The sequence below is a fragment of the Cavia porcellus genome, unplaced genomic scaffold (genome assembly GCF_034190915.1).
Source record: "Cavia porcellus strain 051 isolate PalLab524CR breed Dunkin Hartley unplaced genomic scaffold, mCavPor4.1 scaffold_6, whole genome shotgun sequence".
Lineage (NCBI taxonomy): Eukaryota > Metazoa > Chordata > Mammalia > Rodentia > Caviidae > Cavia > Cavia porcellus.
In genome coordinates, this window is record NW_026947489.1 from 32,092,587 (window position 1) to 32,116,741 (window position 24,155).

General features: G+C 38.7%; 1 protein-coding gene across 1 annotated transcript in view; it reads right to left on the reverse strand.

Moving 5' to 3' along the window:
• Positions 1 to 18,140, reverse strand: part of Spred1 (sprouty related EVH1 domain containing 1) — an 88,884-nt gene extending 70,744 nt beyond the window's left edge. The window contains exon 1 of the mRNA XM_063250303.1: positions 17,938 to 18,140. Within this exon, the coding sequence (XP_063106373.1) occupies positions 17,938 to 17,969 (32 nt within the window). The 5' untranslated portion in view covers positions 17,970 to 18,140. The remainder of the gene's footprint in view (positions 1 to 17,937) is intronic.
• Positions 18,141 to 24,155: the final 6,015 nt, after the last annotated feature.

Genomic DNA, 24,155 nt, shown 5'->3' on the forward strand with positions numbered 1-24,155 from the left:
TCAGAAAAGAGCAAAACAGTAATAAAAATATTTGTCTTCAAAGAGATGGTAGAAGGAAGTCCCCCTTATTTGCTATGCTCAACCTCCCAGAAGAGGCTCAGATTTCTGGTTCCCATTTGCTAATGGCAGTGGGGGAGGGAGGAAGGGAAATAGGGGAAGTGGGATATTTGACAATAACTGTCAGGTACTCCATGAGCAAGTTATAACTCATCAGCATCTAATTACTTATCTTATGACTTGCTACCCTTTCCATCCAAGACTGTTTGTTTGGTATCTGTAATCTTTTTGGTACTCACTGCGCCTCCTAGAACCAATTAACAAGTACAAACACATCACTGTATGTAACCAAAGAGAATATTTAGCATACATATACCAGGAGCATAAGCAAGTACTCACAGCAGTAATGATCATGATAGCAAATACCTGGAAACAACTCAAATAAGCTTAGACAAAATATCTGAATTGTTGTAGCACAAAGGCATGTTACATAGAAGTACAAAGGAATAAAAAGCCATACTTGGGTTGGGATTTAGCTCAGCAGCAAAAGTGCCTGCCTGGCAAGCGCCAGGTTGTGAGTTCGATCCTCAATTCCCCCCATACAAAAAGCTATACTTTTTAAAAAATAATGTAACTATTGACAAAAAACTGACAAGATCAATATTAAGTAAATATATTCCTTTTATAGTTAAAAAAAAAAAAGCAGCAGCACAATTAGGCATCCACATATATCCACACGACTGACACAACAAGGATCATAAAAGAGACCGGCGTGAGTCCTTATGGGCTTTAGACCTCCAGTTGGACTAGTGGGAGGCACTGTCATGAGCTCTGGGTCTTCATCTGGACTCATGTGGGACATTGCTGTGGGATTCAGGCCCTTGACTAAATATTCTATCTCACCAGTGTTGTGAATAGGTTCTTGCAGTTTCTTGTGTTAACTCTGGGTGACCATCATAAAACAGTATTATAAACTCCATGTCCTGATTCAAATTGTTCTCTGTACAACCCCTAACTACAACAATAATGTATTAACTATTGTTATACTATTATTTTGTTATGAAATTGTTTTATCTTTTTAAGAATTACAAAGGAAGCAAGTGTGCATGTTCATACAAATCCACACTATATAAAGCAAAACAGTAACAAAATAAATTCAACTCCTAAAAGAAAACAACCTCCAAACCAGATTGATATACCCTACAACACTATCTTTCAAACTAGATGGAGAAATAAACATAATTAAATGACAAAAAACACCTGAGGAAATTCATGACCACCAAAGTACCATGCTCAATGTCTAAAAAGACATTGTAGAAAGAGATAACAAGTACATCTCCAAGAACCTTAATAGAATGAATCCATCAGGCAAGGCAAGCAATTAAAACGAGGGAGAAAAGAGGGAGTCAAAGCAGGAAAATAACATGACAAGATAAGTTATGTTTGTTATACCCATCAATGCTGATATTCTCAGATCACCAATCAAAAAAACAGACTGGTAGAATGGATCAAGAAGCCAGATTCACCAACAGGCTGTATACAAGAAACACAATTAATTAAAAAAGAAATTCACAGGCTGAAAATCAAAGAATGGTAAACAGTAGTCAATGCAACAGAAAGCTGGAAGAAAGCTGTTGTAGCTATTCTATTTGCAGACCAAGTGGATTTTAAGCCTAGACTGATGAGAAGAGAGAAAGAAGGTCACTACATCCTTATAAAGGGAACAATCCAAGAGGAAGAGATAACAACCATAAATACATATGCAGTAATACCAGTGCACCCAACTACATAAACCAAACATTAACAAAAATGAAAATCAAGTAAGCACGAATACAACTGTAATGAGGGAACCTTAATATCCCACTCTCATAAATAGATCAACTAGACAGAAAGATCAACGAAGAAATATTAAAGCTGAACCAAGCCTTTGAGGAAATGGACTTAGTAGATATCTACAGCGTTCCACCCCACAATAGAATACACATTTTTCTCAGCTACAAACAGAACATTCTCTCAAACAGACCACATACTAGCTCGTAGAACATGCTCATAGAATTGAAATTATCCCTTGCATATTATCAGACCATACTGCAATGAAATTAGAAATCAATGGTAAAGGAAACCACAGGAAAATTAAATAACATCCCCACCTGACAATCAATGGGACACATATGAAATTAAAGAAGAAATTAAACACTTTCTACAATTAAATGATAAGGCCGACACAACATGCGAACATATGGGACACAATGAAAATAGTTCTACAAGAGAAATTTAGAGTGGTACATACCTATATCATAAAAACAAAGTGAGCTCAAACAATCTAATGTTGAAACTTAAGCTTCTAGAAAGAGAGCATGTCAAGACCAAACCTCACAATGAGGAGGGAATTACAAGTATCGAAGCAAAAATTAATGCAATGGAGAGTAAGAAATCAATACAAAAAAAAATGAATCAAGGAGTTGGTTCTTTGAAAGATTAAATGAAACTGATAAACCCTTAGCCAATCTTATCCACAACAGTAAAGATTCAAATCTATGCAATTAGGAATGAAAAGGGTAAAATCACAACAAATCCTGAAGATCATCAATACCTATTTATAACCTGTATTCTATTGAGAAAGAAAATACAGAAGAAATGGACAGATTCGTAGATACACATGTATTACCAAAGCTGAATCAAGAACATATAAAAATTCTGTAACCCAGTATTAGTAATGAATTTGAAGATATAATTAAGAACCCACCAAGAAAGAAAAACCTAGGCCCTGATAGATCATTGCTGAATTCCACAAGAAATTTAGAAGATCTAATGTAACTACTTCTCAAACTCTTTAATGAAATTGAAAGGGAAGCAATGCTCCCAAATTCATTACCGAATGCAAGCATTACCCTAATACCAAAACCAAGGAAGAATCCAACCAATAAAGGAACTGCAGCCCAATTTTAATGAACACAGATGCAAAAATTCTCCATCACATACTAGGGAGCACAAGTGCAAAAATCCTCAGTATCATGCTGGGAAACAATGCAGCAAATCACCAAGAAGATAATATACATTTCCAAGTAGGATTCATCCCAGGGATGCAAGGATGGTTCAGTATACAAAAATTAATAAATTTAATATACCATTATCACCAAAGCCAAAGACAGAAACCACATGATCCTCTCAATAGCCACAGGAAAAGCATTTGACAAAGTCCAACACCCATTCATGATAAAAACTCTACAGAAAATTAAAACAGCTCTTATCTCAATCTGTTAAAATTTAACAGCCAACATCATTACTAAATGTCTGAAAACTGGAAGCTTTCATTCTAAAATCAGGAACAAGACAAGGATGCCCATTAGCAACACTCCTATTATTCAGTGTGGTCCCAGAAACATTAGCCAGGGCAATTAGACAAGAGAAAGAAATAATACAAATAAGGATAGGAAAGGAAGAAGTTAAATTATCATTATTTGTGGATGACATGACTTAAAAGACTCTCAAAAAAAAAAAAAAAGAATCTCACTAAGACTTCTAGATTTAATAACCAAATTCGGCCACATAGCTGCATACAAAGCAGACACTCAAAAATACAACAGCACTCCTGTACACAAATAACAAACTCACTGACAGAGAAATTAGAGAAACAACACTTTTGACAATAGCATCCAAAAAGTGAAATACCTAGGAATTAATCTGAGAAATGAAGAAACTTCTACACCAAAAACTATAGCACTCTGAAAACTATACTACTTTGAAAAATGAGATCAGAGAGGATATCAGAATATGAAAAATATTCCTTGTTCTTGGGTAGGAAAAACCAATATAGTGAAAATGACCACACTTCCAAAACTGTCATACAGATTTAATGCAATCCAGGATCAAAATTCCAATACTGTATCTCACAGAATTAGAAAAAAAAAAAAAATCCTACAATTCATCTGGAACCAGAAGAGAACAGCAAAAGCATTTCTGTGCAACAAAGACAAAGTGCATCAATATCCCTAACTTGTAACTACACTACAAAGCTACAAGCCCCTGTGATGCTAAGTGTATCAAGTAAAGCTGAGTAAGAAACATTTTTTACCATTTTTTGAACTTTTGGCTCAAATCAAGTACATACAGTATTTTAAAAGCAAAACTGTAGGGCGTGGTGGTATAAGCCTGCAATCTCAGCACTTAGGAGACTGAGTTACAGAGATCATGGTGAGTTCAAGGTCAGCCTGGGCTATTGCACAGTAAGTTTAAAACCAGCCTGAACTACATAAATGAGACCCTCTGTTTCAATCCTCCCTATCTCACCCCACACTAAAAGAAAGCCAAACTCTGCATGTCTGCAATTCTAGCACTTGGAAGACCAAGGCAAGAAGCCCACAGGGAGTTCATTGCCAATTTGCATTAATAGCAAGACTGTATCTCCAAAAGAAAAAAAAAGTAAAACTAGAAGCAGACAAAAGTTAGTTGATTTTCTTTCTTCAATGTAATTACTGTTCAAACGCTCCAAAACAAAGTCAGTTAAAAATAGTCATTTTATTGCTGGGTAGAGTGGCACACACCTTTAATTCCAACACTTGGGAGGCTGAGGAAGAAAAATCACTGAGTTTGAGTCCAGCCTGGGCTACACAGTAAGTTTAAGGCTGGTCTGAACGTAAGACAAGATAAATGCAATAATGGGATGATATGAAATTAACCAGTAATTAGAAGTCAAATTACATATGTTATACTTGGTTCCACCTCAAATGCAATACATATCATCAGTTACATTCTCTTCCTTTTTGGCTTACTCTGAAGCAAGTATCAAGAGCAGGAAAAATTACTAAGGAAAACTAAGGTGATTACAGGTCAATCTGTTTTATTCATTCACCTCTCATCTTTTCCCTTCCTAAAATGCTAACACAAAGTTAAAGAATGCCCTAGTTTGCTATATCTACTAAGGTTGTTATTTGTTAACTTTTACTAATTGATCGATTTTTTAAATCAAATAATCCTTCAAAGAAAATGTACATTATTCATATTTTTAAATTCCTGATTTATGCTCACTCACAATATTGATTCCATAACTTTAAACATTTCTGGAACAAGTCTGTAATATGTATTGAAGACAATTATTTTTTAATGAACAAATTACTTCAGAATATTAGGACTAAACATTGGGCCAAATCAAAATATACATTTTTCTTTTATTATGGATGACCAAATAATGACCTAAATATAAAGTCCATAGATAGATCTTCAACTATCCAAATTAAAGTTCCAAAGGATTAAGTTGAGAATAAACTTACAGATGATAGCAAATCTAGCCTATCAACCTAATGAGGATCTTAGTTTATTACAATCTAAAACCTCAATCAGATAAATTGAAAAAAATTTGTCTCCTTTCTCCCATGAATAGATTTTACCTCCATACAAAAGCCTCTCCACTTAACTGTAAGATGGCTTTTTCATCTAAAATGACATAGAAAGACATTCAATTTACTTATACTTCCACAATGTGCTCAGCTACTAAATTCTTTTACATGATCTAGAAATATATTCCTTTTATAACTAAATAGGCATATGTATTTAAAAATCAAAACTAGACAGAAACAGATTTTTACCTCATTGTCTTGCTCAACACATGCTAGCTACTGTTTCACTAAGTTTCCGCCTAGAACATCAAAGAAAGAATTGCTTTCTAACTAAAATATAATTTTTCTAGCAGGTTAATAATCCTTTTTTAAAAAGTAACCTCATTTCCAGGCTAATGAAATGGAGCACTGATTATTTCATGAAATAGTTCCACTCTTCTGAAGAACTAAAAGTTCTTTTTAATATTCTTTTCTCTCTGATGAAAAAAATGTTATTGGTGGGAGGGTGATTACATTTATCTTAACATCTCTCTGAAGTAGGGACATATTATCCTTGCTTTACAGATGGAAAATCAAACACAAAGACAAGTTATATAATTTGCCAGTCTTGATGCTACAGTCAGCAGTTTACTCCAGGATAATGTTGATAGTGAATACTAGGCTAACTGAAGAAAATTAGTAAACTTTGTTTGGAAGGGTTTTGGTAACCCCATTAAGAATGGAGTACTACTAAAAGACTAAAATCTTCTGCTAATAATATAATTCATTTGGATAGTATCCTACAAACTAGTCAACATCTTGACTAAAACCTTTAAATTTTTTTAAATTCTTAACCCAAATTTGGATAATTTATTGAAATGTCTATTTTGCTCTCTACGTACTTCCAAATTCTCATCAACCATCATTCCTGAGAGATCACAAGGAGATCCTACCATTTCTAGTACTCTCAATTCTTCCTGCCTCTTTCCTATTTTTATCTTGTTCCTTACCCCAACACTCTACCTTCAACCTCCACTTTCAAAATCCTTAGTCCAGCCACTTTAAACAATAGAGGCAAGATTCAGCATCACACTTCCCAGTCACATCAGATGTGCTGCCACTGGCAGGGACACCTCTCCACTTCAGTTTCTGGTGCCACTCTAGCAACATCAACATTCATGTTGCTGGCCTTAAAAAATAAAAAGCCTAGCAGATTTTGGCTTCTCTACTCCAACAATCTTCAGTCATCTGTTTCTACTTTAATCTTCCTCCACATGTTATCACCCTGAAGCCCTTGTTCTCTGGTCAAAATCCTTTTCAGTTTCTCCTATTACACATATTCTGACTTAACCAAAACACCCAGTTGGTCAAGACAGCTATCAATCCTATGGTTTACCCATCACTTCAAGCCTTTTTTCAATTTACTCCATGCATTAAGTGTATGAGGTGAAGTATGGTACAAATAACACAAGATCTGAATTTCAGTCCTACCACTTTCTCCTTTGGGCAGCTGGGGGCAAATTACTAAGCTTTTCTTGAGACTCTGTGATCTCACTTGTAAACCATGGTTAATACTTAGCTCAGATGGCTCTTAGAAGGATTAAATCTAGCAGTGTCTGACAGGCTTGCCCATCAACTACTCGTTTTAAAATTTTTTCTCTTCCTCTCCATTACAAGCATCATCTCAGACAATAGCCTCAATTCCTCACTTCCCACTGAGTGACTTAAAAGCTATGAATTGAGTTCTCCACTCACAGCTTCTCAAGTGATCGCAATTCTGCCCTTGCTACTACTCCCATAAAGGTCAACAACATCCTAAGAAGTTAAACTCTTCTTAGGTACCACCAATCTAATTTTTCTACAAATTCAACCTGATGGACTCCTTCCCTCATATTCTTTTCTCTTGGCTTCTAGATTTCTGGGCAATGAGAGTCTGGTGCTGCTCATCAAGTATTCTTACTGACTAAATTTAGAGTTGTGGTGTGGAGAGAGGGTATCACAAATAAAACAATTTTTTTTTAGCTTCTGAGTGTTTCATCTGAAAAAAATTAACAGAACTCTGTTCAAAACTACTGTCACAGTTAAGTACAGATCTAAACTACTAACCATCTGATTTTCCATCACTTTGCTTAATCCCTCCCTCAGCAGTTGTGGGGGAGGGAAGTCATCAAAAAAGCTATGATTTTTCTTCTAAACTTCTTCCTTTTCTCCTTCTAGGTTAGCCCTGCACCCTTATTCATCACTGGAATGACCTCCATTTGTGCTCCTCATTTACTGCAGACTCCTAAAATGCCACAGCCATCCTGAAGCTTTCTTCACACCCTACCATCCACCCCCAGGACAAATCACCTTCCCCTGGAGCCTTGAAGAACGTCATAAAAACACTCACTACATTTCATAAGGAACCTCCACATCAGATACTAAAAGTCATGAAGTTCCAGAGCTAATGAAGTCAAGTGCATAACAGATAGGTGCTCACATGTCACTATACTGAATATTTTTTAACTTCATTGGGAGGCAGATAAAAAACTAAAACTGAACAATTACAAGAACTTCTCACATGAGATTTAATCTCACAAAACCATCTATCTATGCCTCACACACTCCACTTCTAAAAAAGGGTTTAAGAGTAACACTTTGGGTTTAACAGGATCCTCGGCAAGCCAGAACAAGAATTAAAGGACAGACATTCGGAAGGAAGTTTCTGATGAATCTCTCTCCAGAGGGCTCACACCTCAGATTCTCCACCAGTTCCCCATCACTCTTTCTCATCTACTTTTTAGAACTTTTCTCTTGGCTGCCCATGTGCTCTGTCTCCCTGGCAAGCCTGTCTGCCCAAGGCTTCTAGTCAGTCTTTCTCTAGCTTTCTTGACTGCATCTATCCCTGAAGACTTGTTGGCTGGAAAAGGATAAAGGATAAGAAGCTTTGCAGATCATGATTTTTTTCAATCTTGAGACAGATCAGAGGTGGACTCTAGACCTGCGTGCAAAACCTTCATCACCAGATTGGCCCCAGGATCCACCTTGATTTCCTAGTCATTATCTTAAAGGCATCTGCAAAATCCAATTGGCTTAAAAGCTTTCCTTCACTGCCTTGCTGATTTGAGTGCTCAAGCCTCCACCTTACAGAGTTGCTGGGGCTTCTTCAGCTACATCTCCCAAACCTGACCTCACTGCCAAGGTGAGCAGTGATTTTAGTTGTAGGACCTGGATTAATGCTGCTGGTCAGTCTCACATAGAGACAGAGGCCACAACAGCCCCTTGCTCAGCCTTGAGAGTGTGGATGTCTTTCCTCCATAAATTCTATAGTTACAGGTTGCTTTCAAACTTTCTCACGAAAGTCTGGCTTGGAAATGAGGTGTCTCAGGCACTGCCATGGTCACTGGGATGTTCCTTGTGGCTCCATGCCTGAGATAAAGAAAGGTGCATTTCTGGAAAATGCAGTGGTTACTCATCTGGCCCCTAAAACCAGTGAGAATGGAGAAGACATGCTTCTTGCTGACTTTTGGTAGCACAAGGTGAGACACAATGAACCTGCTCTGTTTCTTCATCAGTGCTCTGACACACGAAGGGCTGAAGTTTATGCCCCTTCTCAGGACACAGGATAGGCCTATGTGTGTTCTGTAGGAAAATACCCTAGGGGAAGCTCAGGACATCACATTTATCACCTGCTATCATCTAAATTTAACTGAGATTAAAATGAAGAACTGGACCTCTCTAAATTGAATCCTTAAAAGCAAAAGTTACTAATGCTGTCTGCCCAAATCTGTCTTGAAGGTGTAAACAAATGTCTATGTAAAATTCTAAGAACAGGGCTGGGGATTTAGCTCAGCGGCATAAGCGCCTACCTTGTAAGCAGGCAGTCGTGAGTTCGATCCCTGGTACCGATAAAAACAAAAAAGACCAAAAAAAAAAAAAAAAAAAAAACCTCTAAGAACAAGAAATTGTGAAACGTTTAATACTGTAATCAAGTGAGAAAAATTCAGAACTAATCCCAATTCTAATCTCACAGTACCAAAATAATAAGCCACTAAAAAATGTTTGGGTGACTTTGTACTGAAATTAACAAGCTAATATGGGAAAACTTACAGTAAGTGGAAAAATGCCATGATAAAAACCGCAATTTCCTAAATTTTGTTCAAGTTTTTGGAAATTCTACTGTAGAATACTACGCCAGAGAAGATATTAAACAGTATGTATTTGTGAAAATAATTCTAACCATGTGAAGAATCTAAGCAAGATGTGTTTAAATTATATGCAACAATCACTAGATAAAAAAACTAACTCCACATTGTAAGTCATAATAATTTTTTACAGATCCTAAATCCAGTCATACAGATAATCTGAAAATAAAATTAATCTTAGATTAAAATTTAATTTCCAGTTGCTCTTGAATTTACTACAGTTATTGTTTGCTCTCTAAAAAAGAAAAAAAACAGCAAGAAAATGTCTGGCAAGATATTTTAACAACCTTAGATACAAGCAATTTTCAACAATCGATCAATCCTACATTCACAACACATAGAATATATTAAATGTAAAACCAGGATTTCTAGGCCACCAAACTAAAAGATACCCTAAAGTTGATCAAATTTAACATTCTCCTGTTAAATCAAGAGAAATTTTAAATCTAAGTCTCTGGGAAGTAAAAAATTAATCTATACTTATGAACATTTCTTATAGATAAAGATTAAATGACAATTTTGTATTTCTGGCTTTTACTAGGATCATATTTTTCTTATTTTAATCTTTTTTTTTTTTTTTTTTTGTCTTTTTTATTGGTACCGGGGATCGAACTCACAACTGCCTGCTTGCAAGGCAGGCGCTTATGCCACTGAGTTAAATCCCCAGCCCCTCTATTTTAATCTTCAACAGTGATAAACTTAGGTTTCTTTTCTCATGTTGATTCGCTTTTCCATTCTCAAGATAAACCTCATTTGACTGAGAGGCTTTTAGTTCAATGAACTGGATTTGCTACTTCTGAAAATCAACAAACAGTATCTAAATATTTCTCCCCCTTAACTTTTCTTCCTTGGAAATTAGCTGTATGTTGTACTTGTTCATCATCTTCTTCGTATTTCTTACTCTTCCTATTTTATACTTCCATCTCTGGTTTCAGCCTGCTGGGTCTCAAAACAGTATACTGCAGAATATTTTAATCTTGAGTACAACTGGACTTTTTTTGGCAGTCTGGTAGTCTTACAGATACCTTCCCAGAACAGTATTAAAGGCCTAAAATATGTAGGATTGAAAAAGGAATCAATTACTGACATAGCTATCCAAGAATTTTTCTTTTTGTTATAGTAATAAATGTTCTCTAATATGCAAGATCTGTGAGTTTAATAGCTGATCACTTCCAAGTAGTGATGATTATAAATGACATTTCAAAATAACTTTAACAACTGAGGACCAGTGTGCTGTAAGAATAATATCCATAACTTCTGTTATTATGGGGTAAACTGAATCCCTCAAAAATAAACTTAGAAGTCATAACTCCAAGTAAGTTAGAATGGGACCCTGCTTAGAAACAATGAAGTCCTTCTGGAGTAGGGTGGGCTCTTAATCCAATGACTGGTGTCCTTGTAAAACAAATGAAGCCAGACACACAGGAAAATAAGGTACTTTCTTACAATAGCACTAGGAAACTGATACATTTACTTACTGTTATAAGTTTCTTTATTAGTAATGCTATAGTCTGCTAGCCTTTCTATTATGAATATAAAGAAATTTTAGTCAGAGATTATAAAATGTCGAGGTTCTCCCACTCAAGCCTACAAAAATCTCAAATTGTAAGGACCCTTTGTAAACAGCTGTTTAACATCTTGGGTTAAAATCCACTATTAATGTATTATGTTGTAAGAAAAATCTGTCATTCCACATGTTACAAAAAGGAAATCTCATGGACTTGCAATGACTTTGGTTCTGGACTCAAGAGAGATGTCACTAATAGTTAACTAAATCTCAATATTAAACAGTAACAAGCCAGATATGGTAGTGCATGCCCTGTAATCCCAGCTCTCAGGAGGTTGAAGCAGAAGGATCATCACGAATTTGAGGCTAAAATGAGGCACAGTGAATTTAAGACCAGCCTGAACTATACTGCAAGACCCTCCAAAAAACAAAAACAAACAAAAGTAACAAAACTTGCCAGGCAAAGCGGCATACATCCTTAATTCCAACTACTCAAGAGGCTGAGGCAGGAGCAACACAAATACAAGGCCAGTCTGGGCAACTTAGAAATCACCAAGAGCTTGAAAATAGGTTGAGAGATAGCTTAGTGACAGAGCACTTGCCTAGCCACTACAAAAAGCAAAGAAACAAAATTTCATTAGCTGTGTTAACTTGCACAATTAATTAAATACACAATTATCTTTTAGCATTAAATTAACATGACTGAATGACCAAGTGGACCAAGTGAGCTTATTTTCGGTATTTCTTGGTCATTAAGCAAAGTATGAAGACTGCTATCTAGTTAGCATATTCCTTGTAGAACTATGGTAGGTGTTTAAAAGCCCAATGGAGTTTGGCTCATTTATTCTGACCTTCCATACAGAGAGGCATATTTTTTTTTTAACTGAGCAGTAGTTTTTCATCCTTATACATAATGCATCAGAGACACACTAGCCAGGCATAATGCAACCCTGCAAACCTAGCGATTCAGAAAGCCTAGGAAGTTCACTGGGCCCAGGAGTTCTGGACCAGCTTGTACAACATAAAAGAACTCCTTCTGAAACCAAAAACATCCTCAAACAAACAAAATAAGGGTATTAAGTCCAACACAAGAAAGCCTTAAAATTATGAACATACCAATTATTTCAAAATTTCGTATCTTTGTTGTTCAAAATTCATACTTTTACTTTAGCAAGCAATTAGATCTCTACCAGAAACCTTATTTGCTTAAACATGTGAAATATATATACAATTAAAAATATCAAAGCCTAGTGGTTAGTGTGTACCATTGTACTTCTTTAAGACAGATCACATATTATTTGCATAGAAGGGCCCATAATGATGTTTAGTCCAAATTCTTTGAATTAAAATGGCCAAACTGAGGCCTATAGAAGTTGTCATTTGCCCAAGATCAGATAGAATAGAAAATGAAGAAAACATCATATCCTGAATTAAGTTTAATATACTTTATATTATACCACATTCCATTAAAAGTATTAAGAGTTAAACAGATGATCTGGAAATGGCTTTTAGATGATCATTTTATTTCTATTTATAAATATGGTTATCCAACACAAACAATTCTAGTTACTCAAAAGTGAGTTTGAAAGAATTTTTTTAAACCACCTAGCATATTTTAAGAGAAACAAGACTGCATTTCCACATTCAAAATTGGCAAAAAAAAGTTGCAAAGAACACTGGACAAAGTGTATGCATTTTCTTATGCCGAGTTTTTATTTTTCAGAGGGCAATTTAGCAGAAAGAATAAAAATATTTGTACGTCTTTCACCACTATTTCTAGACTATTTCGATGAAAAGCAACACATATGGATAAAATGATAATGTTTAAAAAAGATCAAATGCAATATTGATCAAGAACATGAGAAACATCTAACAATAATGTACTGATGAAAATTAACGTTACATATCATTAGCTGAATATGAGTTTTTAGCCAGTAAAAATTATGTTCCAGAATATTTAAATAGGCAAATATTGGGAGCTGGGGATTTAGCTCAGTGGCAGAAGCGCCTGCCTTGCAAGCACAGAGTCATGAGTTTTTTCCCCGGTACTGATAAAAAATAAATAAATAGGAAAATATTCACAATATTTCAAAATATCATGGTATCCACTGTGCAATTCCATTTCAATGAAAATAGGAACATGTGTATACATGAACTTTAAAATACTACTGCACAGGATGAAATAGTCTTTAAACTGGCTTCTTTTAAAAAATGCAATTCCAGTTCACACTGAAGGGTGGAAAACGGACAAGAAAAGCAGACTTTCCTAATCCTTCCCCCTTGGTAATTCTGAAAACCTATACCCAATACTGGTTCCTGATCAATTTCAATTTCATCATTAACCACTTCTTCACAGAAAGCATCCTAAAGCAGTTGGGGGAAGGGAAGATTTAAAGAATTTGAAAATAAACTCCCAAAAAACATAAACTACTAAATTTTGAGCTTCCTGTTCCAAAAAAGACAAAACACAAAAGTCTACCTCTCTGTTGGTGACATAGTTCTTCAGATACACAGCATAGTTCAGAGGTTAAGCAGATTCAAACGTTCCTATAGCATCCAGGACCATTTTAGGAGGCCTGAATTACATAATTTCTCAAGCTAGCAGAAACAAAACATGAAAGAATAAAATAAGTTTTCTTAGAAGGATAATTACTTTCCCCATAACTTTAAAACATTTTTCAAATGCAAATAATGATCTCAAATATACAAATTCACAAAAAGCGAAGACAAGGGGCAGCTCAGTGGCATAAGCACCTGCCTTGCAAGCAGGCGGTTGTGAGTTCGATCCCTGGTACCCATAAAAAAGAAAAAGGACAAAAAAAAAAAAAAAAAGCAAAGACACGTTAGCATAATTCCATTAATTCAAACACATTCATTAAGTATCACCAAACACTGTGCTAGCACACATATTAGGACATGGGATTATGTAACAGGAACACAAAAAACAAGCAACCTAAAATGTAACATTTAAAATTTTTTTATAATATAAAGCGTTACATTGTAAAAACAATGCAAAAATGATTACAGTATTACAGGATTTTAAAAAACCTAACATAAGTATGCACCAAAAGCACAGACAATATAGGAGAGAATACTGAGCCAAGAATATAGGATATAACAATGGGAGGGATATGTACACATAAAAATTTTGCCAGAGGGGAAGATTATTTTATACATGCTAGTATAATGAGTTTTAAAAAACACAAGACAAAATTTTAAGTCAGAAAACAATAGGCAGGCCGGGCATGGTGGTGCACACTTATAATCCCAGCACTAAGAGGCTGAGGAAGGAGGAGGATTGCTGAGTTCCAGGCCAGCCTGGACTACAACATTAGTTCAAGACCAGTCTGAACTGCACAGTGAGACCATGTCTCAAAAAAGACAAAAGAGAAAGACAAAAAAAGTAAAAAGCAAAAAGCAATGATGCTGAATCAGTAAACAGTGATTTAACTCGTAACTACCTTACACAGATCAGCTGGCTTCTATGCAAATGGTTGTATTATGTATATACTACATCTATATAAATTACCATCACCTTCCAAGGTTATTTCTAGAACGCTTTCAAATTATATATGTGTATAACAACATATACATATATACACACAAGATGTATGAAGTGAATATATATCCACAGGGTGTATTTTTAATGTTTTAGGTAATATTTGATTACAGAAAAATTATTCTAACCCAGATTACACCATACCAAGTTTATCATAATTCTAGTTAATCTAATTCTAAAATTTAATACAATCCCAAATTGCTTTTTGAAAGTCTAATATTGACATGGTGTTTCTGGCTAATGTGAGCATAATAAGCAAAATAACCAGTATTTCAGGCATTTTATTTCTCCAAGTGCTTTGGCCAAATTGGCAAACATCATATACTGTTTACATTAACTCAATAGCAAAGAACAAAGAGCTCTAAGTATTACACAATATGCCTTTAAATGTTTAAAACTCTATTGAAAAAGTTTATTTAACATGTATAATACTTGAAGACAATGCTGCTGCTATAACCATTTGACTACAATATTAAACATTTTCTGTAAAACAAAAAATTACCAGAAAAAAACTCCATGTAGTTAGTTCCCCTAGAACACAAAGCATTTTGCTCAGGCATATACTTAATACTATATTGCCTTTTAAAAAAGACATGAATTTGAAACAATGAAATAACATACTATTCTAATTCCTTTCTTCATTTGGTTTATTACTAAGACAAAGCCTTAACAAAACAAGTTCTTTAATTCTTGATTACATCGACACACTCAATCTCCAAAGGTTATGTATTTTTCTACATAGAACTCAAAAAAACAGAACAAGGCCTCTAAACGTCTTAACTGGATTTTATACCACAACTACTATTTACAAAAGTGAACAATTTCCCAAGCATTTCTTTTATTTCAAACTTAAGTCAGGTGAAGAAGATTGAACTACCCGTCTCTACTATAATTAAATCTCTATGAACTGTGGCTTTAAAAAAATACCAGAAAAATATATGTAGGATTCAAATAAAATCTGTATTGCAGAGTTAGGCCAGAAGAGCTTCTGTCACAAAATCTCATCTTTTTATAATATACAGGATTATAAATAATAAATTTCTACTTAAAAACATGACCTCAGAAATTAAAGATGAAAAAAAAAATTAAAGATGATAGACACAAAAATTATCAGACTAAAAGCTAACCTTTCAAAGAAATTCACTCTTTCTGGTTTAGCTAATAATGCACAAACAAACAATGCTGGTTCTTAGAGGAACTATCATTGTTTTCTAATGTAACAGTTTTTAAAAATAAACCCTCTCCCAGATTAACCTCACAGAAGGTTAACGTCTCATACCAAATATCACACATTAAAATATATTACTTGTTTCCTACTCAAAGAGTATTACAAAGCTCCTACTTGTGAAGTTCTGAATGATTAAAGTAATTTCCAAAGCAGTTCTATACTACCTACATTTAGTTTTTTTTAAAAGAAAGACAATCTTCTGGTGAAGTTCAGTGTATCAAAAAATCAACATCTTAGAATTAAACCACTAGAAATATTTTCTCATTTAGTATAACAGGTGTACAGTCCACTAACATTACTACATAAAAATACTTGCACTGTTAAATTATCTTTGGCAAATATAAAAAGAGGGAGGGGCGACTTTGAAACGATCCATTTTATACACGTGTCAATTCACATTACAAATGTTATTCTATCAGCTGTCCCAAGGAAATATTCAGTACTTTTAAAAATTAAGTAGTCTTTGCCCATCTCTAAAATAGAATTTAACATTCTGATCCTATTTGACTGAAAGATACCAATAAAGTTACCGTCACTGTGTTCAGCTTGTTTTAGCAGGTTTTCTCCTAAACAAGCACTATCTGAGACAGACTTCTCGATCTCCTTCATTGTAGGTCTAATCGGCGGAAAGCAGTGAGACACTGTACTGCACTGTGAATGGACAGCCAGGTATTTTATGAATGGAGGCGATCACGTGATTCCAGCACCTCCCCGAACTGATATTTCCCACATAACTGTGTCAACATTCTGAGAACTGGGCTAGTTGTTTGTGTGTGTGTTATTAAATTTAATCTAAAACTCAAAATCCCTTTTACTTCCTGAATTCAAAAATCTACACGAGAAAAAAAACTTAGAATTTTTTTCCTAGGAAATCCTTTCAAGTTGTCCAAGGTGATGGATGTTTAATTATTCTTTTTATGAATGAAGACTGTGCTATGCAAATGAGGGCGATTCACAAAAAGAGAGAGAACATGGCGGCCACTTCTGCTAGACCGCACTGACACTGCAGAACCTACCTCCTACACTCGCTCATCAGAAGTGTGGGATTTTCGAGGAGGGGGAATAATGGTTGGCATTTTTCTAGCTATTTTATGTTAGACTGGGCTCGGCACTTGACTTTTAAAGTTTTCTAAAAAGGTCTGCCTTGAGGAATGCACTTTGTTTAAAGGAATGCATCCTTCCTTAATAGTCCTAACTCACTTAACTCTTTCCAACCCTTCAAACATAAACAAAACTCGAACTTAATCGTAAGAAAACAGATAACTACAGTTCTACATAGAATTAAATTCCTTCTAAATTGCAAACTGTTACCGTACTATTATTCCTCCAGACAGCGCCTAGTTTAAAGCAAAATATTTAAAAGGCAAACTATTTGGTCTGGAAACGAGAATAATCCAACTAAGCAAAAACTTTAAACAAGAATGTCCCAGAAGTTCATGCAGTCACTACCGCGTTCAGTAACCTAATTCTTCAAAGTAAATAGTGTAGTTAACATAGCCGAAGGGTACAAAGTAGCATTCGCAACTGTTTTGTGCTCCTAAGGAAGGTACGTTCAATACTCGTAAAGGTAAACAAAAACAGCTCGACATCTCCCATATTCCAAGCGTCCTTAACCTTACTAAATTTTTAAAAATGTTTCCCTAACCTTTTTTTTTTTTTTAAACCAATAATCTGGTAGGTCATATGCTTAAAGAGGGGGGCAGGGAACGAAAGCTTAATCGGTATTTAAGAGTCACTGACTCATCGAATTAAGATTCAAGAGCAGTGTGCTGCAGGAGGTGCTCCCACACATTAGTTTCCAAGTGAAATAGCTAGAAAGGAAGCAGAATGGATGTCCAAGGTATGTTGGGTGGTATGCTAGGCCGAAGGAAGACAAACCAAAGTCTTCGAGGCAAAAGATAATGTCTACACTTTTATACGTCCACAGTACTCCATCTCTATCCCACCACTGCACTCACAGAAAGCAATCAGCCCTAAAGGGTTGAGAGGAGCACTGCCATTAAATAAAATGGCCCCAAAATCGCTCATCTAGATGCACCGACTTTCCAGGGTTGCCAGCTTTCCGGCACACGAGTCCCCACGGGATCTAGGCAAGTCAGTGAAGGGGGGGGGGGGGGGGAATCAAGATCAATGAGGCGCTTGCTTACTCGTAGTCAGAAGTCGCCGTCTCCTCGCTCATCTTTCCCTCACCGTGATCCGATCTGGAGATGGAGGAGCAACAGCAGGCGGGGGAGCAGGAGCAGCGCCGAGGGGCAGCAGGCAGCGGCGGCCGGGGGGGCGCAGGGGCAGCGGCTCAGGGGCCTCACCATGGTGGACGTCTCACCCGGAACGGTGCCCCCCCAGCCGGGAACCCCGGCCACCCCCGTAAGGGGGTGGCGGTAGCGACCTCCGCCGTGGCGACCCCAGCCTCAGCACCCGGCCAAGGGACCCAAAGGAGGCCGGCTGCAAAGGGAAAACGGAAGGGGTCGAGGGGAGCTGCAAGGCAAACTGGAGAGCAGCTCCTCCGGCCTCTGGGGTGCAGCGCCGCGGGGTCCCGGCAGGAAGAGCGGGCGGAGAAGCCGGGGGCAGAGGCGGCGCTTCCCTCAGGGATGCGGCGAGGAGGAAGCCAGGCTGCGCTCGGCAGGGGCCGGCGGGGGGGTGCCGAGCCCAGGCTCCGGGCGACGACGGCGGCGCGGTCCAGACGGAGCCCACCCCACCATCTCCCGCTCAGCCCGGGCGCTCGGAGTCGGCCCTCAGGCACCCGCGGGGCCGGGCGCGGGGCCGCGGCGGCGGATTCCTCCAGACGCGCTCCGGCCGGGACTCCTGGTGGGGGGAGCGGGCGCGGCGGGGAGCGTGTGAGGAGAGCGGCGGGCGAGCCGCTCGCTCCCGGGATCCGGGCCGGAGAAGAACGCGGAGCCCCGGCACTCAAGGTCCGACAAGCCTCGGCCCAGGAGAGCGGCCGCGAGTGCCCTCCAGCCCGCGCCCACCAGCAGCAGGGCGGCGGGTCGCTCGCACGCCCGCGAGAGGGGAGCTGCGAGGGGGGCGGCGGAAGCGCTCACGCCGCCCGCTCCTTCCGCCGCCGCGGCCGGAGCCGGGGGCGCCCGCGGGAGAGGGAGGCGAAGTAGTCCCTCGCGGCTGCTCCGGGCCGCCGGCCTCGCCGCGGGGGCAGAGGGGCAGCGCGGGGGGGTGGGGCTGCCCAATGGGGCGCCCGAGCCCTGGGGGGAGCGTAGGCAGCGAAACTGAGGGGCGCCGAAGCACTGCAGGTCGAAGTCGTGTGCAGCATAGCAAGTTTCAGGAAAGTAGTTCCCTCCTCCCTTCCTTTCCCAAATCGCGGTGGAGCCGCCGAGCGGGAGGGGGCGGGGGAGGAGGCGGAGGGATACGCGGCTGCACCGCGTTTGGCGTGCGTGCGCGCGCTCCAAACTCTTGGCACGCTGCAAAGGGGGCGGGGGTGGGAGCTGCAAGGGGCGCTGCTCGCTAGGTTGCATTGTTGCGGCGCGTTTCTCTGCGTGGCCTGGCTTGGACTCTCCTGGTTGCTTGAATCAGCAAGCTACAAAGAGGAGTGTGCTCAGGGAAGAAATTTGGATGCTACTACGTTCTGCCGTGCGTGTGTGTGCGTGTGCGCGTGTGTGTGTTTCTTACAGAGCAGAGAATGGAATCTGCATGAGTATATCTTAGTTGGGGTTACAGACAGGGACTGCAAAGAGAGCTCCTCCTGCTGTCCCTCTGGTTGCATTGCTGCAGTCCCCAAGCTTCCTGCACCGGCGAAGATTGTGTGCCGGGAGTTGGGGGATGGTGTAGAGTAGTTTTAATATCTCGTTGCCTGATTTTGTACTGCGCAAGGGGTATGCCGGGCAGGGCATTCATACCCGAAAGCAGGAGTGGTTATTAATGGAGAAAGACTTCCATTGAAGCCCAGGGTAGGCGTGTTAACATGAATCTGGCGCATCCAGAAGCACAGGAAATAACTCCCGCTGAGAGCGAGGTTGCATAACTATAGCGCAGAAGATTCCTCTGTGCCACGATCTGCTTCAAGGGGCGGGGGAATGAAACAAGTACTAAACAGACAGCTGTCACGTTTGCATTGGTAGGAAAAAAAAACACCATGTATTCATCTCGAAAGATTTTTGCCCTGGAACCTGCGGTTTCAGATTGTGTTCTAGGGTCTGTCCTGAAGACTCGGGGTTCTCGGCTCTACAAATTCTATTATTCTCTACCTAGAAAGCCGGCCTGGGGCTTAGGGGACCGAATCCCAAGTGCTCCCAAGTTTCTGAACATCCCCTAGATAGCAGTCTGACGCTGTGCGCAATGCTTTTCACGTCTCATATCTGTGTGAACTGAGAAGGAAGGTTGTTGCCCCAGCCACCTTGAGGAGTAGAGCAGTTCCAGAGGTACAAAGATAACTTAGGTGGGAGCCCACACTCCTCTTCTGCCATCTACTTAAGCTTTGGGATTACTCTCCCGAGGAGCGTGCATGCCAGTCCGTTAACATTTGAGTGTACATAGGAGCGCTTAATGCTTGAAGACTGAATGAAGGAGCGAAACCAATGTTCCCCCCTCCCCAAAGATCCTCTTAATTCCTGAGGTTTCTTTATGTAATTGGCTTCCCGCCACAGCAGGTTGGTCCCAACTGAAAGCAAGGAAGGGGACCATTCATAATGGGAAAAGGTGAGGGAGGTCTGTAACACAGGGATCTTTAACCTGTAACATGCAGGGCTTTCCCTGCCAGAGGCTTGAGTACTGGATTTACAGGTGTGGACCACCATGGCCAGCTTAAACTGGCCTTTTAGACATGTCTTTGTAAAGAATCTGTACCAGGCATTATTTGATACGTCTATTCTTCCACTGCCACCTCTAAGTAAGGCCACTTGGGTTTGAATAAAGTTCCATTACTGTACTCAGTATCTCAGTTCTTAAGCAAATTTCTTAAATTCTGTTCCTGAATATAATGGGGGATAATAGTAAGTACCTAATTCAGAGCTGTTGCACTGATTGAGATAATTTGCAAAAGCACTTAAAGAATTCGTAGAACACAGTCAATAACTCTTAGTATTTTGTATAACAGATGATAGACTCTGACTAAAGTGGTAGCAGTTGCTCTGAAGATTAAATGTAAATCATTCAGTATTATTCATTCATTCAACAAATCATCATTTTCTGTGTAACACCCTGCTAGGTATGTACGTGGCCTGGTCCTAAGTAAGCTGCCAGTGATGATCACACTGGGAAACTAAGGCAGTAAGTCTGCAAATTCAATCCCAGTCTGGGTGCCTTAATGACAGTGAGATTCTGTCTGCTTGTCTCAGAATAAAAAATTAGGGCTGAGCTGGGGGAAGCAGGCCTATAATCTTAGCTCTCTGGGAGACTGAGGAAGGAGGATGGAAGTTGTAACCAGCCTGGGAAATACAGTGATTTAGTGAGACCCTGTCTCAAAAATAAAAGAGGGCTGAAGATGTAGTGGAGTACAAAGGTGGATTCAATTCCAACTACCACAATAAATAAAAAATTTAAAAATATAAAAGACCTGAGGTGTAGCTCAGTGTAAAGGTCCTGGGTTCAATCCCCAGTACTGAAAGAAAAGAAAAACACATTTGCAAAACCATCTTTCACTTTTGAAGATGTGCCTCTCTTTGTTTCTAGTCAATGCAGCAGGAAATCATCAATACCAGTTGTTTTAGGAAAAGATATTAAAGTATCTAAAGTATTGTCATATCGCAGCCTATGTACTGGCCACATTTGTAAGCCTGGCTTATCTAAAGGGACAAGACCATGAGCAATGGCCTAAAGGAATGCTTTTTAGGTTACTTTAAATCCCACAGCCAAGATATCCTCACCAAAACATTCATACTACTTTTGGTGATCCCCATGCCTTGCCATTCTTGGGACACTTTTGTACACTCTCATACACACCTTTTATTTTTGCCATACTGGATGTTGAACCCAAGAACTTCACAATGATTCACATTCACAGCCCTGCTTATATTTTATTTTTAGGTAAAGTCTTGGTTACTTTCCTGGTCTGAGCTCTAGTTTTCAATTCTCCTGGCTCAGCTTCCCAGAGTGCACTTTTGTAGCCTTTCTAACAATGCATTTGTTCCTTTCTTCTCTAGCCCAATTGGTGACAGTCTTACCAGCTTTTTTAGAAATTGCCTGGTCTGGGCGGAGCTGAGTGTTCAGCTCTGAAGCAGGGATAACCCTACAAAGAGGCTAAGATCCTTATCGTCTTCTAGTCTGAGGTTCCATCAGTGGTTGCCCTAAACTCAACTTGCTTTGCAACTATCCTCTTTCTGATGTTGGACTCCAAAGTATAAGTGACATGGTGACCAAAGGCAAAGTGTGGGACCTTATTTGGATGCTGATTGTTTTTTTGAACCAGGGAGTGAACTCATGACCTCACAAAGGAAAGGAGGCTTAATTGCCAGGCAGGTGCTTAATGCAACTGAGCTAAATCCCTGGCTGGATCCTGATTTGAATACATATTTTAAAATGTCAGACAATTAAATAAATTTGAACACTAGAGATTTGATGAGAATAAAGAAATTTTTAAGTATTGGTTTGTGATTGTTTTTGTCTTTCAGAGGTACATAGTGAAATATTTATAGATGAAATAAAGTAATACCTGAGATGTAGTTTAGAATAATCTAATGGGGTAAGGATTTGGGAAGAAAATTGGTAGAGATATAAAAAAAAAAAAAAAAAAAAACACCACAGGACTGTTCATTGATAGAGTGCATCTCTTAATTTTATATATTTTAAATGTTTTATAATAATGTTTTTTTCCAAATATACCATTTATATTTAAAATGCAGGTTTTAGGCAATGGCCCAGATATTTTGTGATCAATAGACCTGTAGTGGGGCCACAAATCTCCTTTTTCAAAAGTATGGTAGGCAGTTGGCTCATTTTTAGTGCCTCCACCCTTTTCCCTCCTTTCCTTTGCAGTTTCTTTTGTCACTCTGTATCACAGCACATCCCAAGCAAACACCCCTGCATTCACAAAGTAATGGTATTCCAAGGTATGTCATAGTAAATACTGATCAGCGCTAACGGGATGATTCAACTAAGAAAGGTTAAAAAAAAAAAAAAAGAAACCTTACTCACAACTAAGAAAGGTAGATCCAGCCAGCCTTGAATATGTGAGAAGCTAAATACTGATTATGGATTCACTTTAAATTTCAACTCTGTTCAGCTGGTACAGAAGCAGAAGGTGTCTGTGACCTGTGTCTGGTCTCAGCAGGGAACAGAACACCTTGTATAGTGCATCCCTGCCTTAGGACCATGTGAGTTTCGAACATTCACAAATGCAAATGGACCTTTTATTTGGTTTTTTATACTTCACATTGTATATTTGGGTCAATAAAACTCACTTTGTCAGACTAAAGGAATCTGACTTATGAATATTACAGAATGGACTCATTCATAAGTTGTTGTTTGTAAGATTGATGGTTCACGACTTGAAATCAGTCCACAATTCTAGTTGCAAACAGAATTGGATAACAACCGATCAAATTTCCCCATAAGGTCACCACTGAACCTAACTATTGAATTTGATTCAGTTCTTGTCCAATTCAGTTTTTGACCAGAATCGTGGAAAAAAGCTTTGTGAGCAATGGTACCACTGAATTTGTATCTTCTAGGTGGGAAGTGGCTGGTCACAATAGCTGGTTCTCACAGGTATCTGGTTCTCTACTGTTGTCCTGGGCTTTGGGGATTAGTCACAGCCACCTAGGAATCTGTTCCAGGTGATTAATTATCAACAGAAGTCCTGGGCCACACAGAGAGGGACGGACAGCCTAATTGCGTAGTAACTGCCAGGAGGGGATAGCAACCAAGTTAATAAGACACACATGGATTCTAAATTCCAGGGTTTGCAAGGATAGCAGAAGGTAGACTGTCCTAACCAAGGCACTGGCAGATAGCTCTGCAGTTCAAAACTCTCTCTCTCTTCCCAAGGCCACTCACTTCCTTGGTGATCCATTTTCTTACAAAATCAAGATTGTCACAAACTACCGTAGCATGAGGCTGTTCTTGCAGCACTTGAGTGGCTAAGGTAAGAGTGTCTCTGGAGCCCCAGAAGTTCAATTCCAGCCTGGACAACATGGCAAGACCTTATCTCAACAGGGGGGAAAGAAAAAAAAAAAAAAAAAAAAAAACTCCATGGAATTTTTGTCTTAGATTCTTTTACTATTTGCCTGCTTACACTTGTATTGATTTTTAAATTAACTTTTTTATGAGTTTATATTTTTTCCAGTTAAATTTTAAATGACAAAAAGGCAGAGGCTGCATTTCTTTGGGGATAGGGGAGTTCTTTAACCATGGCTTTAAATAATAGAGCTTTTCAGGTGAAATATTGTGTCAGAGCCTTGTCTCTGTAAAAATCAAGCTGTGT